Source organism: Tachyglossus aculeatus, chromosome 2 (genome assembly GCF_015852505.1).
Source record: "Tachyglossus aculeatus isolate mTacAcu1 chromosome 2, mTacAcu1.pri, whole genome shotgun sequence".
Lineage (NCBI taxonomy): Eukaryota > Metazoa > Chordata > Mammalia > Monotremata > Tachyglossidae > Tachyglossus > Tachyglossus aculeatus.
Genome location: NC_052067.1, coordinates 133791963 through 133807806, shown reverse-complemented (window position 1 = coordinate 133807806; position 15844 = coordinate 133791963). Strand labels below are relative to the sequence as shown.

At 53.6% G+C, this 15844-nt stretch overlaps 1 protein-coding gene across 1 annotated transcript; it reads right to left on the bottom strand.

Annotated features, from left to right (window-relative positions):
* Nucleotides 1-2549: 2549 nt before the first annotated feature.
* On the bottom strand, nucleotides 2550-8627 carry CAVIN3 (caveolae associated protein 3). The gene is made up of 2 exons (XM_038771627.1): nucleotides 8218-8627; nucleotides 2550-3183 (listed from the first exon to the last, which is right to left on the bottom strand). Exons 1-2 carry the CDS (start codon nucleotides 8566-8568, stop codon nucleotides 2746-2748), a joined length of 789 nt encoding a protein of 262 aa, XP_038627555.1. The 5' UTR covers nucleotides 8569-8627; the 3' UTR covers nucleotides 2550-2745.
* Between the last annotated feature and the right edge of the window lie 7217 nt (nucleotides 8628-15844).

Genomic DNA, 15844 nt, shown 5'->3' with positions numbered 1-15844 from the left:
AAGGATCAACAAGCTGCCCTGACCCAGCCTTCGCTCCCCACACCCACCCCAGCCCTCTGACTGCCTCTCCCCCATCCTTATCCAGTCACCTGGTCTGGGCACATCCTTCTAGACTGTGAGCCCGTTGTTGGGTAGGGACCATCTCTATATGTTGCTGACTTGGACTTCCCAAGCGCTTAGTACAGTGCTCTGCACACAGGAAGCACTCAATAAATACGATTGAACGAATGAATATCTGACAATTCATAATCGAGAGGCAATGACTTCTTTCCCCGCCTCCAAAGCCTTATTGAAGGCACATCTCCTCCAAGAAGCCTTCCCAGACTAAGCCCTCCTTTCCTCTTCTCCCACTCCCTTCTGCATCGCCCTGACTCGCTCCCTTTAATCAATCAATCAATCGTATTTATTGAGCACTTACTGTGTGCAGAGCACTGTACTAAGCGCTTGGCAAGTTGGCAACATATAGAGACAGTCCCTACCCAACAGTGGGCTCACAGTCTAGAAGGGGGAGACAGAGAACAAAACCAAACATATTAACAAAATAAAATAAATAGAATAGATATGTACAAGTAAAATAAATAAATAAAGAGTAATAAATATGTACAAACATATATACATATATACAGGTGCTGTGGGGAAGGGAAGGAGGTAAGACTTGGGGGATGGAGAGGGGGGCGAGGGGGAGAGGAAGGAGGGGGTTCAGTCTGGGGAGGCCTCCTGGAGGAGGTGGGCTCTCAGTAGGGCCTATTCATTTATTCATTCATTCATTCATTCCCCCCTCCCAGCTCCCAGCATGGCTCAGTGGAAAGAGCTCGGGCTTGGGAGTCAGAGGTCATGGGTTCTAGTTCCTGCCCCGCCACTCATCAGCTGTGTGACTTTGGGCAAGTCATTTCACTTCTCTGTGCTGTGAGCCCACTTTTGGGTAGGGACCGTGTCTATATGTTGCCAACTTGTGCTTCCCAAGCGCTTAGTACAGTGCTCTGCACACAGTAAGCGCTCAATAAATACGATTGATTGATTGATTGATTGTGCCTGTTACCTCATCTGGAAAATGGGGATTAAGACTGGGAGCCCCACGTAGGACACTCTTGGCTTCCAGGCTGTCCATCCCCTCTCCCCCTCCTACCTCACCTCCCTTCTCTCCTTCTCCAGCCCAGCCCGCACCCTCCGCTCCTCTGCCGCTAACCTCCTCACCGGGCCTCGTTCTTGCCTGTCCCGCCGTCGACCCCCGACCCACGTCCTCCCCCTGGCCCGGAATGCCCTCCCTCCGCACATCTGCCAAGCTAGCTCTCTTCCTCCATTCAAAGCCCTACTGAGAGCTCACCTCCTCCAGGAGGCCTTCCCAGACTGAGCCCCCTTTTCCCTCTCTTCCTCCCCATCCCCCCGTCCTACCTCTTTCCCTTCCCCACAGCACTTGTATGCATTTGTACAGATTTATTACTCTACTTATTTTACTTGTACATATTTACTATTCTATTTATTTTGTTAACGATGTGCATCTAGCTTTCATTCTATTCTGACGATTTTGACACCCGTCCACATGTTTTGTTTTGTTGTCTGTCCCCCCCTTCTAGACCGTGAGCCCGTTGTTGTGTAGGGACCGTCTCTGTATGCTGCCGACTTGTACTTCCCAAGCACTTAGTACAATGCTCTGCACACAGTAAGCAAGTAAATACGATTGAACGAACCTGATGACCTTGCATCTCCTCCAGTGCTTGGCACATAGTAAGCGCTTAACAAATACTAAAATTATTATTACATATTTGTTATTTATTTGATGCCTGTCTCCCCCTCTAGACAGAGGAGCAGCATGGCTCAGTGGAAAGAGCCCGGGCTTGGGAGTCAGAGGTCACGGGTTCAAATCCCAGCTCCGCCACTTGTCCGCTGTGTGACCTGGGGCAAGCCGCTTCACTTATCTGGGCCTCAGTCACCGCCGTCGACCCCCGGCCCACATCCTCCCCCCGGCCCGGAATGCCCTCCCTCCGCACACCCGCCAAGCTAGCTCTCTTCCTCCCTTCAAAGCCCTACTGAGAGCTCACCTCCTCCAGGATGCCTTCCCACACTGAGCCCCCTCCTTCCTCTCCCCCTCCTCCCCTCCCCATCCCCCCCCGCCTTACCTCCTTCCCCTCCCCAGAGCACCTGTATATATGTATATATGTTTGTACGCATTTATTACTCTATTTTATTTGTACGTATTTATTCTACTTATTCTATTTTGCTAATACGTTGTGTTTCGTTGTCTGTCTCCCCCTTCTAGACTGTGAGCCCACTGTTGGGTAGGGACTGTCTCTATGTGTTGCCAACTTGTACTTCCCAAGCGCTTAGTACAGTGCTCTGCACATAGTAAGCGCTCAATAAATACGATTGATGATGATGATGATGATGCCGCCGACTTGGACTTCCCAAGCGCTTAGTCCAGTGCTCTGCACACAGTGAGCGCTCAATAAATACGATTTGAATGAATGAGTTGTACCGTACTCTCCCAAGAACCGGTACGGCGCTTTGCACGCGGTAAGCGCTCAATAAATACGAATGAGCGAACGCGTAGCTAAGTGAGTTCTGTTTATTGATGCCGATCGCCGGGGGGGTCGGATCTTCTGAGCGGTGGAGGAGAGGGGTCCGGGGGTGTCGGGAGGAGTGTGCGGGGCCCGGGCAGGGCTGCGGCGTGGCGCGTGCGGGGCTCCGGCGGGGGCTCGAGGATGCCCGGGGATGCTGCCCGGGGATGCCGCCCAGGGATGCCCGGCCCTAGGCCGAGCTCTCCAGCTGCAGCAGCGCGGGCTCCTCGGGCGCGGGCCCGCTCGGCCCGTCGTCGGCTTGCTCAGTCGGCTCCGGCGGGGGCACCTCCGGCGGGGTCTGCCCCGGCAGGGGCCGGTGGGGCTCAGGCTCGGCCCCCTGAGGAGACTCGTTGTCCCGGGCGGGACCCAGGCGCGGCGGCTTGGCGGGGGTGGGCGGCGCGGGCGCGGGGCTCTTGCGGGAGGTCAGCGCCCGGCGCAGGCTCTGCACCTTCCTCAGCCCCGAGCGCCGCAGCCGCTCGGCCCGGCTCTCCTTCGGCTCGTCCTCGCCATCCGAGCTGGCCCCGGCCTCCGGCTCCGAGCCCGGCTCCTCCTCCTCCTCCTCCTCCTCCGGCTCCTGCGGGGGCTCCGGACCCTTCAGGAAGGCGCGGGCCGGGATCTCCGACTCCTCCTACAATGATAATAATAATAATCATACTGATGGCATTTATTAAGCGCTTACTATGTGCAAAGCACTGTTCTAAGCGCTGGGGAGGAGGCCTTCCCAGACTGAGCCCCCTCCTTCCTCTCCCCCTCCCCATCCCAGGTTTGTAAATATTTATTACTCTATTTATTTATTTTATTTGTACATATCTATGCTATTTATTTTATTTTGTTAGTATGTTTGGTTTCGTTCTCTGTCTCCCCCTTTTAGACTGTAAGCCCACTGTAGGGTAGGGACTGTCTCTATATGTTGCCAACTTGTACTTCCCAAGCACTTAGTACAGTGCTCTGCACACAGTAAGCGCTCAATAAATACAATTGATTGATTGATCCCCCCGCCTTACCTCCTTCCCCTCCCCACAGCACCTGTATATATGTTTCTACGTATTTATCACGCTATTTATTTTATTTGTACTTATTTATTCTATTTATTTTATTTTGTTAATATGTTTTGTTTTGTTCTCTGTCTTCCCCTTCTAGACTGTGAGCCCACTGCTGGGTTGGGACCGTCTCTAGATGTTGCCAACTTGTACTTCCCAAGCGCTTAGTACAGTGCTCTGCACACAGTAAGCGCCCAATAAATACGACTGAATGAAAAAATGATCTGATTGTCCCACGGGGGGATCACAGTCTTAATCCCCATTGTACAGATGAGGTAACTGAGGCACAGAGAAATGGAGTGACTTGCCCAAGGTCACCCAGCTGTCAAGTGGCGGAGCCGGGATTTGAACCCATGACCTCTGACTCCAATGCTCGGGCTCTTTCCACTTGCCCCACTCTGCTTCCCCTCCTACAACAGACAGGCGCTCAGCCACCGACGCCCACCAGGGGGCGGGTCGCGGCGGTGGGCGGGTAGGGGGCGTGGCCAGCTGTGTGGTGTGGCCTGATTGGTGGGGCAGGTAGGGGACGGGGCCGGGAGCTCCGTGCCGTGGCCTGATTGGTGGGGCGGGTAAGGGGCGGGGCCAGGAGCTGTGTGGCGTGGCCTGACTAGTGGGGCGGGGGCAGGGGCAGGAGCTGTGCGGCGTGGCCTGATTGGTGGGGTGGGGCAGGGGCGGGGCCAGGAGCTGTGTGGCGGGGCCTGATTGGTGGGGAAGGGTGGCGGCGTGGCCAGGAGCTGTGTGGCCTGGCCTGATTGGCGGGGCGGGTATGGGGCGGGGCCAGGAGCTGTGTGGCATGGCCTGATCAACCAATCAAATTTATTGAGCACTTACTGTGTGCAGAGCACTGTACTAAGCGTTTGGGAAGTACAAGTTGGCAACATATAGAGACGGGCCCTACCCAATAGTGGGGTCCCCCTCTCCATCCCCCCCCACGTCTTACCTCCTTCCCTTCCCCACAGCACCTGTATATATGTATATATGTTTGTACATATTTATTACTCTATTTATTCATTTATTTTACTTGTACATATCTATTCTATTTATTTTATTTTGTTAATATGTTTGGTTTTGTTCTCTGTCTCCCCCTTCTAGACTGTGAGCCCACTGTTGGGTAGGGACTGTCTCTACATGTTGCTAACTTGTACTTCCCAAATGCTTGGTACAGTGCTCTGCACACAGTAAGCGCTCAATAAATACGATTGACTGATTGGGCTCACAGATCGGTGGGGCGGGGCTGGGGGCCAGGGTCGATGGGCGTGGCCTGATTGGTGGGGCGGGGCCCCGAGCGGTGGGTGGGGGCGGGGGCATAGAGTGGCGTGGCCACGGACTGGGGGGTAGGTCTGCGATTGGTGGGTAGTGCAGGGGCGGGGCAGGCGCGGTGGGCGGGGCCTAGGCGGTGAGAAAGAAACGGGGCCCACGACCGGAGCGAAAGGGGCGGGGTCAGGTGCGGTGGGCGGGGCCGGGGCAGAAAGGGGCGTGGCTGCTACCTGGGGCTGGGTCTACGATTGGTGCAGGGGCGGGTCCCAGCGCTGTGGGCGGGGCCTGGGCGGCGAGGCAGAAAGGGGGAAGGGAGAGAAGGGGCACAGCCAGGTTATGTGGGTGGGGCCAGGGCAAAGAGGGCGTGGCCAGGATCTGGGGGCGGGGCCCGGATTGGTGGGCGGCAGGCCGGGGGGTGAATATGGGCGGGGCTTATTGGTTCGTCCCGTCCCGGGACCGGGGAAAGGGGGGGGGTGGAGGCCCTGGTGGGGAGACGGGGGCGGGGTCCGATGAGGAGGCACCGGGGAGGACTGAGGAGGGGTGTGGGCGGAGCTAATGGAGGAGTGGACGGGACCTGAGGGGACGTGGGCGGGGCCAAAGGGGAGGGGGCGTGGGCGGAGTCTGAGGGATTGTGCGTGGGGCAAATGGGAGGCATGGGCGGGACCTGAGGAGGCACGTGGGCGGGGCTACTGGGGAGGCAGGGCGGGGCCAATTGGGGGGGCGTGGGCGGGGCCTGGGCACGCGGGCGGGGCTAATGGGATATGTGGGCGGGGCTAGTGGGGAGGCGCGGGTTGGGCCAATGGGGGGGCGTGGGCGGGGCTAGTGGGGGGGGACATGGGCGGGGCAAGCGAGGCATGGACGGGTAGGACCCCATGAGGGACATGGGCGGGGCAGGGGTGGGGCCTTTGGGTGATGTAAGCCAGGAATGTGGGCGGGGCCTACGGGTGGCGTAAACCAGGAGTGTGCCCGGGGCTTGCGAGCCAAGTTAGTCGGGGGGGGTGGGGGGGGGAGGGGCTTGTGGGGCGGGACTGGGGGAATTCATTCATACATTCATTCAATCGTATTTATTGAGCGCTTACTATGTGCAGAGCACTGTACTAAGCGCTTGGGAAGTACCAGTCGGCAACATGGTCTCTACCCAACAACGGGCTCACAGGGCTTGCGGTCCGGGCCTGGGGGAATGCGGGCCGGACTTGCGGTCTGGGTCGGAATGTGGGCGGGGCCTGCGGTCCGGACCTGGGGGAATTCATTCATTCAATCGTATTTATTGAGCGCTTACTATGTGCAGAGCACTATACTAAGCGCTTGGGAAGTACCAGTCGGCAACATATAGAGACGGTCTCTACCCAACAAAGGGCTCACAAAGGCTTGCGGTCCAGGGAGAATGTGGGCGGGGCTTGTGGGGCGGGACTGGGGGCATTCATTCATTCAATCGTATTTATTGAGCGCTTACTATGTGCAGAGCACTATACTAAGTGCTTGGGAAGTACCATCGGCAACATGGTCCCTACCCAACAACGAGCTCCCAAGGGCTTGCGGTCCAGGGGGAATGTGGGCGGGCCTGGGGGAATGTGGGCGGGGCGAGATTGCGGTCCGGGCCGGAATGTGGGCAGAGCTTGTGGGCGGGCCAGGGGGAAAGTCGGCGGGGCTTGCGGTCCGGGCCGGGAGAATGTGGGCGGGCCCGGGGATGTGGGCGGGGCTTGCGGTCCGGAATGTAGGCGGGGCTTGCGGTCCGAGCCTGGGGAGGATTGTGGGCGGGGCTTGCAGTCCGAGGCGGGGGGAAATGTGGGCGGGGCTTAAGGTGCGGGTCGGAATGTGGGCGGGGCTTGCGGTCCGGGCCGGAGGGGAGAATGTGGTTGGGGCTCGTGGGGCGGGCCTGGGGGGAATGTGGGCGGGGCCTGCGCTCCGGAAAGGGGGATATGGGCGGGGCTTATGGCCCGTGTCGGAATGTGGGCGGGGCCTGCGCTCCGGGCGGGGGATGTGGGCGGGGCTGGCGGGGAAATGTGGGCGGGGCCTGCGTCCGGGCCGGGGGTGCAGAGCACTGTACTAAGCGCTTGGGAAGTACAAATTGGCAACATATAGAGACAGTCCCTACCCAACAGTGGGTTCACAGTCTAAAAGGGACTTGCGGTCCGGGCCGGAGTGTGGGCGGGGCTTGCGGTCCGGGCCGGGGGGAATGTGGGCGGGGCTTACGGTCCGGTTCGGAATGTGGGCGGGGCCTGTGGGCGGGGCCTGCGGTCCGGGCCCGCGTAATGTGGGCGGGGCTTGAGTCTGGGCGGGGCCTGCGGCCCGGGTCGGAATGTGGGCGGGGCTTGCGGTCCGGGCGGGGGAATGTGGGCGGGGCTTGCGGTCCGGGCGGGGGGAAATGTGGGCGGGGGAAAGTGGGCGGGGCCTTGTCCGGGCCAGGGGGGATGTGGAAGGGGCTTGCGGGCCGGGGGGAATGTGGAAGGGACTTGCTGTCCGGGCCGGTGTGGGCGGGGCTTGCGGTCCGGGCCTGGGGCAGTGTGGGCGGGGCTTACGGTCCGGTTCGGAATGTGGGCGGGGCCTGCGGTCCGGGAAGGGGGAATATGGGCGGGGCTTGCGGTCCGGGCCGGAATGTGGGCGGAGCTTGCAGTCCGGGCGGGGGATGTGGGCGGGGTTTGCGGCCCGGGTCAGAATGTGGGCGGGGGCTGCGGCCCGGGGGGGGGATGTGGGCGGGGCCTGCCTCCGGGGCCAGGGGGAATGTGGGCGGGGCTTGCGGTCCGGGTCGGAATGTGGGCGGGGTTTGCGGTCCGGGCGGGGAGAATGTGGGCGGGGCTGGCGGGGAAAAGTGGGCGGTGCCGCGTCCGGGCCAGGGAGAATGTGGGAGGGGCTTGCAGGCCGGGGGGGAATGTAGAAGGGACTTGCGGTCCGGGCCGGAGTGTGGGCGGGGCTTGCGGTCCGGGTCAGAATGTGGGCGGGGCCTGCGGTCCGGGCGGGGGTAATGTGGGCGGGGCGGGCGGGGGAGTGTGGGCGGAGCCTGAGTCCGGGCCAGGTGGAATGTGGGCGGGGCTTGCGGTCCGGGAGGGGGTTTGTGGGCGGAGCCTGCGGTCCGGGCCGGAGTGTGGTAGGGGCTTGCGGTCGGGGGGGGGGGGGGGATGTGGGCGGGGCCTGCCGCCCGGCCCTGGGGGATTGTGGGCGGGGCTTACGGTCCGGGTCGTAATCTGGGCGGGGCTCGCGGTCCGGGCCGGGGGACGTGGGCGGGGCCTGCGGTCCGGGCCGGAATGTGGGCGCGCCCTTGGAGGCGGGCCCGCGGAATGCGCGCGCGCGCGCTTGCTCTCTCCCTCCCTTTCCCTCCCCCCCCCCCCGGCGGCGCCCCCTTGTGGGCCCGTCCGGCCGTCACCGACCTTGAAGAGCAGCACGCGCACGGTCCCGCGCGCGACGAGGGTGCGGTGGTTCTCGGCGAGGGTGCTCAGCTGGGCCTGGCGGCGGAGCGCGCGGCGGCGGGCGTCGTGCGCCTGCGCGCTGACCCTGTCGGCGCGGCCGAGGAGGCGGTCCAGCTGGCCGCCCGTGGCGCCGTGGCTGCGGCCCAGCCGGCCCAGGCCGCCCTGGATGCGGAGCACGGAGCCCGTGAGGCCGCCCTGGCGCCGGGCCAGCCCGCCCTGCCGCTCCCGCACCGCCTCCAGCATGCACCACAGCTTCTCCAGCAGCGTCACCACCGTCAGCGCGTGCACCGGCTCCGGCGCGCTCTCCCCCATCCCCAGAAACGCGCTCCTGCTTCCCGGTCCCGGTCCCGATCCCGGTCCCGATCCCAGCCGCCCTTCCCGGTCCGCTCCCGGCCCCGCCCCGCTCCCCGGCCGGGACTCACGCGGGAGGAGCCCCGCCCCTGCCCGCCCCCCGTCCGCCCACTCACTCACTCATCCGTTCCATCGCATTTCTGATAGTAATAATAATAAAGATGGCATTTAGTAAGCGCTTGCTATGTGCGAAGCGCTGCTCTACCTTATAATAATGATGATGATGATGATGGGGGCGTTTAGTGAGCGCTTGCTATGTGCAAAGCGCCGTTCTAGCTTATAGTATAATAAGAATGAGGGCATTTAGTAAGCGCTTGCCATGTGCAAAGCGCTGTTCTAGCTTATAGTAATGATGATAAAGGCAATGGGGAGATTACACATAATAAGAATGAGGGCATTTAGTAAGCGCTTGCCATGTGCAAAGCGCTGTTCTAGCGTATAGTAATGATAATAAAGGTTATGGGGAGCTTACACATAATAAGAATGAGGGCATTTAGTAAGCGCTTGCTATGTGCAAAGCGCTGTTCTAGCTTATAGTAATGATAATAAAGGCTATGGGGAGCTTACACATAATAAGAATGAGGGCATTTAGTAAGCGCCTGCCATGTGCAAAGCGCTGCTCTAGCTTATAGTGATGATAATAAAGGCTTTGGGGAGCTTACACATAATAAGAATGAGGGCATTTAGTAAGCGCTTGCTATGTGCAAAGCGCTGCTCTACCTTATAAAAATAATGATGATGATGGGGGTGTTTAGTGAGCGCTTGCTATGTGCAAAGCGCCGTTCTAGCTTATAAGATGAGGGCATTTAGTAAGCGCTTGCCATGTGCAAAGCGCTGTTCTAGCTTATAGTAATGATAATAAGGGCAATGGGGAGCTTACACATAATAATAATGAGGGCATTTAGTAAGCGCTTGCCATGTGCAAAGCGCTGCTCTACCTTATAATAATAATGATGACGATGATGGGGGCGTTTAGTAAGCGCTTGCTATGTGCAAAGCGCTGTTCTAGCTTATAATGATGAGGGCATTTAGTAAGCGCTTGCCACGTGCAAAGCGCTGTTCTAGCTTATAGTGATGAGAATGAGGCCCCTGGGGAGCTTACACATAATAATAATGAGGGCATTTAGTAAGTGCTTGCGGTGTGCAAAGCGCTGTTCTAGCTTATAGTAATGATAATAATAAGGGCAATGGGGAGCTTACACATAATAATAATGAGGGCATTTAGTAAGCGCCTGCCGTGTGCAAAGCGCTGCTCTAGCTTATAGTGATGATAATAAAGGCAATGGGGAGCTTACACATAATAATCATGAGGGCATTTAGTAAGCGCTTGCCATGTGCAAAGCGCTGCTCTACCTTATAAAAATAATGATGATGATGATGGGGGCGTTTAGTAAGCGCTTGCTATGTGCAAAGCGCTGTTCTACCTTATAGTAATAAGAATGAGGGCATTTAGTAAGCGCTTGCCATGTGCAAAGCGCTGTTCTAGCTTATAGTAATGAGAATAAGGGCAATGGGGAGCTTACACATAATGATAATGAGGGCATTTAGTAAGCCCTTGCTATGTGCAAAGCGCTGCTCTACCTTATAAAAATAATGATGATGATGATGGGGGCGTTTAGTAAGCGCTTGCTATGTGCAAACCGCCGTTCTAGCTTGTAATGATGAGGGCATTTAGTAAGCGCTTGCCATGTGCAAAGCGCTGTTCTAGCTTATAGTAATGATAATAAGGGCAATGGGGAGATTACACATAATAAGAATGAGAGCATTTAGCAAGCGCTTGCTATGTGCAAAGCGCCGTTCTAGCTTGTAATGATGAGGGCACTTAGTAAGCGCTTGCCATGTGCAAAGCGCTGTTCTAGCTTATAGTAATGATAATGAGGGCTATGGGGAGCTTACACATAATAATCATGAGGGCATTTAGTAAGCGCTTGCCATGTGCAAAGCGCTGTTCTAGCCTATAGTAGTGATAATAAGGGCAATGGGGAGCTTCCACATAATAATAATGAGGGCACTTAGTAAGCGCTTGCCATGTGCAAAGCGCTGTTCTAGCTTATAGTAATGATAATGAGGGCTATGGGGAGCTTACACATAATAATCATGAGGGCATTTAGTAAGCGCTTGCCATGTGCAAAGCGCTGTTCTAGCCTATAGTAATGATAATAAGGGCAATGGGGAGCTTCCACATAATAATAATGAGGGCATTTAGTAAGCGCTTGCCATGTGCAAAGCGCTGTTCTAGCTTATAGTAATGATAATAAGGGCAATGGGGAGCTTACACATAATAAGAATGAGGGCATTTAGTAAGCGCTTGCCATGTGCAAAGCGCTGCTCTACCTTATAATAATAATGATGACGATGATGGGGGCGTTTAGTAAGCGCTTGCTATGTGCAAAGCGCCGTTCTAGCTTATAATGATGAGGGCATTTAGTAAGCGCTTGCCATGTGCAAAGCGCTGTTCTAGCTTATAGTGATGAGAATGAGGCCCCTGGGGAGCTTACACATAATAATAATGAGGGCATTTAGTAAGCGCTTGCCATGTGCAAAGCACTGTTCTAGCTTATAGTAATGATAATAAGGGCAATGGGGAGCTTACACATAATAATAATGAGGGCATTTAGTAAGCGCCTGCCATGTGCAAAGCGCTGCTCTAGCTTATAGTGATGATAATAAAGGCTATGGGGAGCTTACACATAATAATCATGAGGGCATTTAGTAAGCGCTTGCCATGTGCAAAGCGCTGCTCTACCTTATAAAAATAATGATGATGATGATGGGGGCGTTTAGTAAGCGCTTGCTATGTGCAAAGCGCTGTTCTACCTTATAGTAATAAGAATGAGGGCATTTAGTAAGCGCTTGCCATGTGCAAAGCGCTGTTCTAGGTTATAGTAATGATAATAAGGGCAATGGGGAGCTTACACATAATAATCATGAGGGCATTTAGTAACCGCTTGCTATGTGCAAAGCGCTGCTCTACCTTATAAAAATAATGATGATGATGATGGGGGCGTTTAGTAAGCGCTTGCTATGTGCAAAGCGCTGCTCTACCTTATAATAATAATGATGATGATGATGGGGGCGTTTAGTAAGCGCTTGCTATGTGCAAAGCGCTGTTCTAGCTTATAGTATAATAAGAATGAGGGCATTTAGTAAGCACTTCCCATGTGCAAAGCGCTGTTCTAGCTTATAGTAATAATCATGAGGGCATTTAGTAAGCGCTTCCCATGTGCAAAGCTCTGTTCTAGCTTATAGTAATAATCATGAGGGCATTTAGTAAGCGCTTGCTATGTGCAAAGCACTGTTCTAGCTTACAGTAATAATAATGGCATATATTAAGCGCTTGCTATGTGCGAAGCACTGTTCTAGCTTACAGTAATAATAATAATGGCATTTATTAAGCGCTTGCTATGTGCGAAGCACTGTTCTAGCTTACAGTAATAATAATAATGGCATTTATTAAGCACTTGCTATGTGCAAAGCACTGTTCTAGCTTACAGTAATAATAATAATGGCATTTATTAAGCGTTTGCTATGTGTGAAGCACTAAGCGCTGGAGAGCTTACACTAATAATAATAACGATGGCATTTAGTAAGTGCTTGCTATGTGCAAAGCACTGTTCTAGCTTACAATAATAATAGTAATAATAATACCTGGCATTTATTAAGCGCTTGCTATGTGCAAAGCACTGCTCTAGCTTACAATCATAATAATAATAATGATGGCATTTATTAAGTGCTTGCTATGTGCAAAGCACTGTTCTAAACGCTGAGGAGCTTACACTAATAATAATGATGAAGGCATTTATTAAGCGCTTGCTATGTGCAAAGGACTGTTCTAGCTTACAATAGTAATAATAATAATAATGCGGGCATTTATTGAGCGCTTGCTATATGCAAAACTGTTCTAGCTTACAATAATAATAATAATAATAATGAGGGCATTTATTGAGCGCTTGCTATGTGCAAAGCACGGTTCTAAGCACTGGGGAGCTTACACTAGTAATAATAACGATGGCATATAGTAAGTGCTTGCTATGTGCAAAGCACTGTTCTAAGCACTGGGGAGCTTACACTAATAATAATAATGAGGGCATTTATTAAGCGCTTGCTATGTGCAAAGCACTGTTCATTCATTCATTCATTCATTCAATCGTATTTATTGAGCGCTTACTGTGTGCAGAGCACTGTACTTAGAGCTTGGGAAGTCCAAGTTGGCAACATCTAGAGACGGTCCCTACCCAACAGCAGGCTCACAGTCTAGAAGGGGGAGACAGAGAACAAAACCAAACATATTAACAAAATAAAATAAATAGAATAAATATGTACAAGTAAAATAAATAGAGTAATAAATCTGTACAAACATGTACAGGTGCTGGGGGGAGAGGAAGGAGGTAAGGTGGGGGGGATGGGGAGGGGGAGGAGGGAGAGAGGAAGGAGGGGGCTCAGTGTGGGAAGGCCTCCTGGAGGAGGTGAGCTCTCAGTAGGGCTTTGAAGGGAGGAAGAGAGCGAGCTTGGCGGATGTGGGGAGGGAGGGCATTCCAGGCCAGGGGGAGGACGTGGGCCGGGGGTCGATGGTGGGACGTGCGAGAACGAGGCCCGGTGAGGAGGTTAGCGGTGGCAGAGGAGCGGAGGGTGCGGACTGGGCTGGAGAAGGACAGAAGGGAGGTGAGGTAGGAGGGGGTGAGGGGTTGGACAGCTTTGTACTGTTCTAAGCACTGGGGAGCTTACAGTAATAGTACTAATAATGATGGCATGTATTAAGCCCTTACTATGTGCAAAGCACTGTTCTAAGCAATGGGGAGCTTACAATAATAATAATAATGGCATTTATTAAGCTTTTGCTATGTGCAAAGCACTGTTCTAAGCACTGGGGAGCTTACAAGGTGATCAGTTGTCCCACCTGGGGCTCACAGTCTTCATCCCCATTTTACAGAGGGAACTGAGGCCCAGAGAAGTGAAGTGACTTGCCCAAAGTCACCCAGCTGACAGTTGGTGGAGCCGGGATTTGAACCCATGACCTCTGACTCCAAAGCCCGTGCCCTTTCCACTGAGCCACGCTGCTTGTCTACAAGGTGATCAGGTTGTCCCACGTGGGGCTCCCAGTCTTCATCCCCATTTGACAGATGAGGGAACGGAGGCACAGAGAAGTTGTGACTTGCCCAAAGTCACACGGCTGCCAATTGGTGGAGCCGGGACTTGAACCCGTGACCTCTGACTCTAAAGCCCGGGCTCTTTCCACTGAGCCGCACTGCTTCTGATGGCATTTATTAGGCGCTTACTATGTGCAAAGCACCGTTCTAAACGCTGGGGAAGATACAAGGTGATCAGGTTGTCCCACGTGGGGCTCAGTCTTCATCCCCATTTTGCAGTTGAGGCCACTGAGGCGCAGAGAAGTTAAGTGACTTGTCCAAAGTCACACAGCTGACAATTGGTGGAGCCGGGATTTGAACCCATGACCTCCGACTCCAAAGCCCGGGCTCTTTTCCACTGAGCCATGTTGCTTCACAGCATTTATGGAGCGCTTACTGTGCACAGAGCACTGGGCTAAGCGCTTGGGAGAGTCCAATAAGGCAATAAAGAGCCCAACAACACGCTCAGTCATTCCATCGTATTGATGGAGCGCCGACTGTGTGCAGAACACTAGGCTAAGTGCTTGGAAAGCCCAACAATGCGCTCCTTCATTCAGTTGTTCCAGCAAGTATTGATGGAGCACCGACTGTGTGAAGAGCACTGTGCTAAGCGCTTGGGAGAGTCCAATTCGGCAGTAAAGAGCCCAACAACGCGCTCAGTCATTCCGTCATTCCATCGTATTGATGGAGCGCCGACTGTGTGAGCCCGTTGTTGGGTAGGGACCGTCTCTATGTGTTGCCAACTTGTACTTCCCAATCAATCAATTAATAAATCAATCGCATTTATTGAGCGCTTCCTGTGTGCAGAGCACTGTACTAAGCGCTTGGGAAGTACAAGTTGGCAACATATAGAGACAGTCCCTATGTGTGGCCAACTTGTACTTCCCAATCAATCAATTAATAAATCAATCGCATTTATTGAGCGCTTGCTGCGTGTAGAGCACTGTACTAAGCGCTTGGGAAGTACAAGTTGGCAACATATAGAGACAGTCCCTATGTGTTGCCAACTTGTACTTCCCAATCAATCAATTAATAAATCCATCGTATTTATTGAGCACTTACTGTGTGTAGAGCACTGTACTAAGCGCTTGGGAAGTACAAGTTGGCAACATATAGAGACAGTCCCTATGTGTTGCCAGCTTGTACTTCCCAATCAATCAATTAATAAATCAATCGCATTTATTGAGCGCTTGCTGCGTGTAGAGCACTGTACTAAGCGCTTGGGAAGTACAAGTTGGCAACATATAGAGACAGTCTCTATGTGTTGCCAACTTGTACTTCCCAATCAATCAATTAATAAATCAATCGCATTTATTGAGCGCTTGCTGCGTGTAGAGCACTGTACTAAGCGCTTGGGAAGTACAAGTTGGCAACATATAGAGACAGTCCCTATGTGTTGCCAACTTGTACTTCCCAATCAATCAATTAATAAATCAATCGCATTTATTGAGCGCTTGCTGCGTGCAGAGCACTGTACTAAGCGCTTGGGAAGTACAAGTTGGCAACATATAGAGACAGTCCCTATGTGTTGCCAACTTGTACTTCCCAATCAATCAATTAATAAATCAATCGCATTTATTGAGCGCTTGCTGCGTGTAGAGCACTGTACTAAGCGCTTGGGAAGTACAAGTTGGCAACATATAGAGACAGTCCCTATGTGTTGCCAACTTGTACTTCCCAATCAATCAATTAATAAATCAATTGTATTTATTGAACGCTTACTGTGTGTAGAGCACCGTACTAAGCGCTTGGGAAGTACAAGTTGGCAACATATAGAGACAGTCCCTATGTGTTGCCAACTTGTACTTCCCAATCAATCAATTAATAAATCCATCGTATTTATTGAGTGCTTACTGTGTGTAGAGCACTGTACTAAGCGCTTGGGAAGTACAAGTTGGCAACATATAGAGACGGTCCCTACCCAACGGCGGGCTCACAGTCTAAAAGGGGGAGACGGAGAACAAAACCAAACATACTAACAAAATAAAATAAATAGAATAGATAGGTACAAGATAAATAAATAAATAGAGTAATAAATATGTACAAACATATATACATATATACAGGTGCTGTGGGGAAGGGAAGGAGGTAAGACGGGGGGATGGAGAGAG

Coding starts and splice junctions, on each gene's coding strand:
- CAVIN3 (XM_038771627.1), bottom strand. CDS start 8,568: ATGGGGGAGAGCGCGCCGGAGCCGGTGCACGCGCTGACGGTGGTGACG. Junction 3,184..8,217: donor TGCGCGTGCTGCTCTTCAAG/GTCGGTGACGGC, acceptor TTATCATTGTAG/GAGGAGTCGGAGATCCCGGC.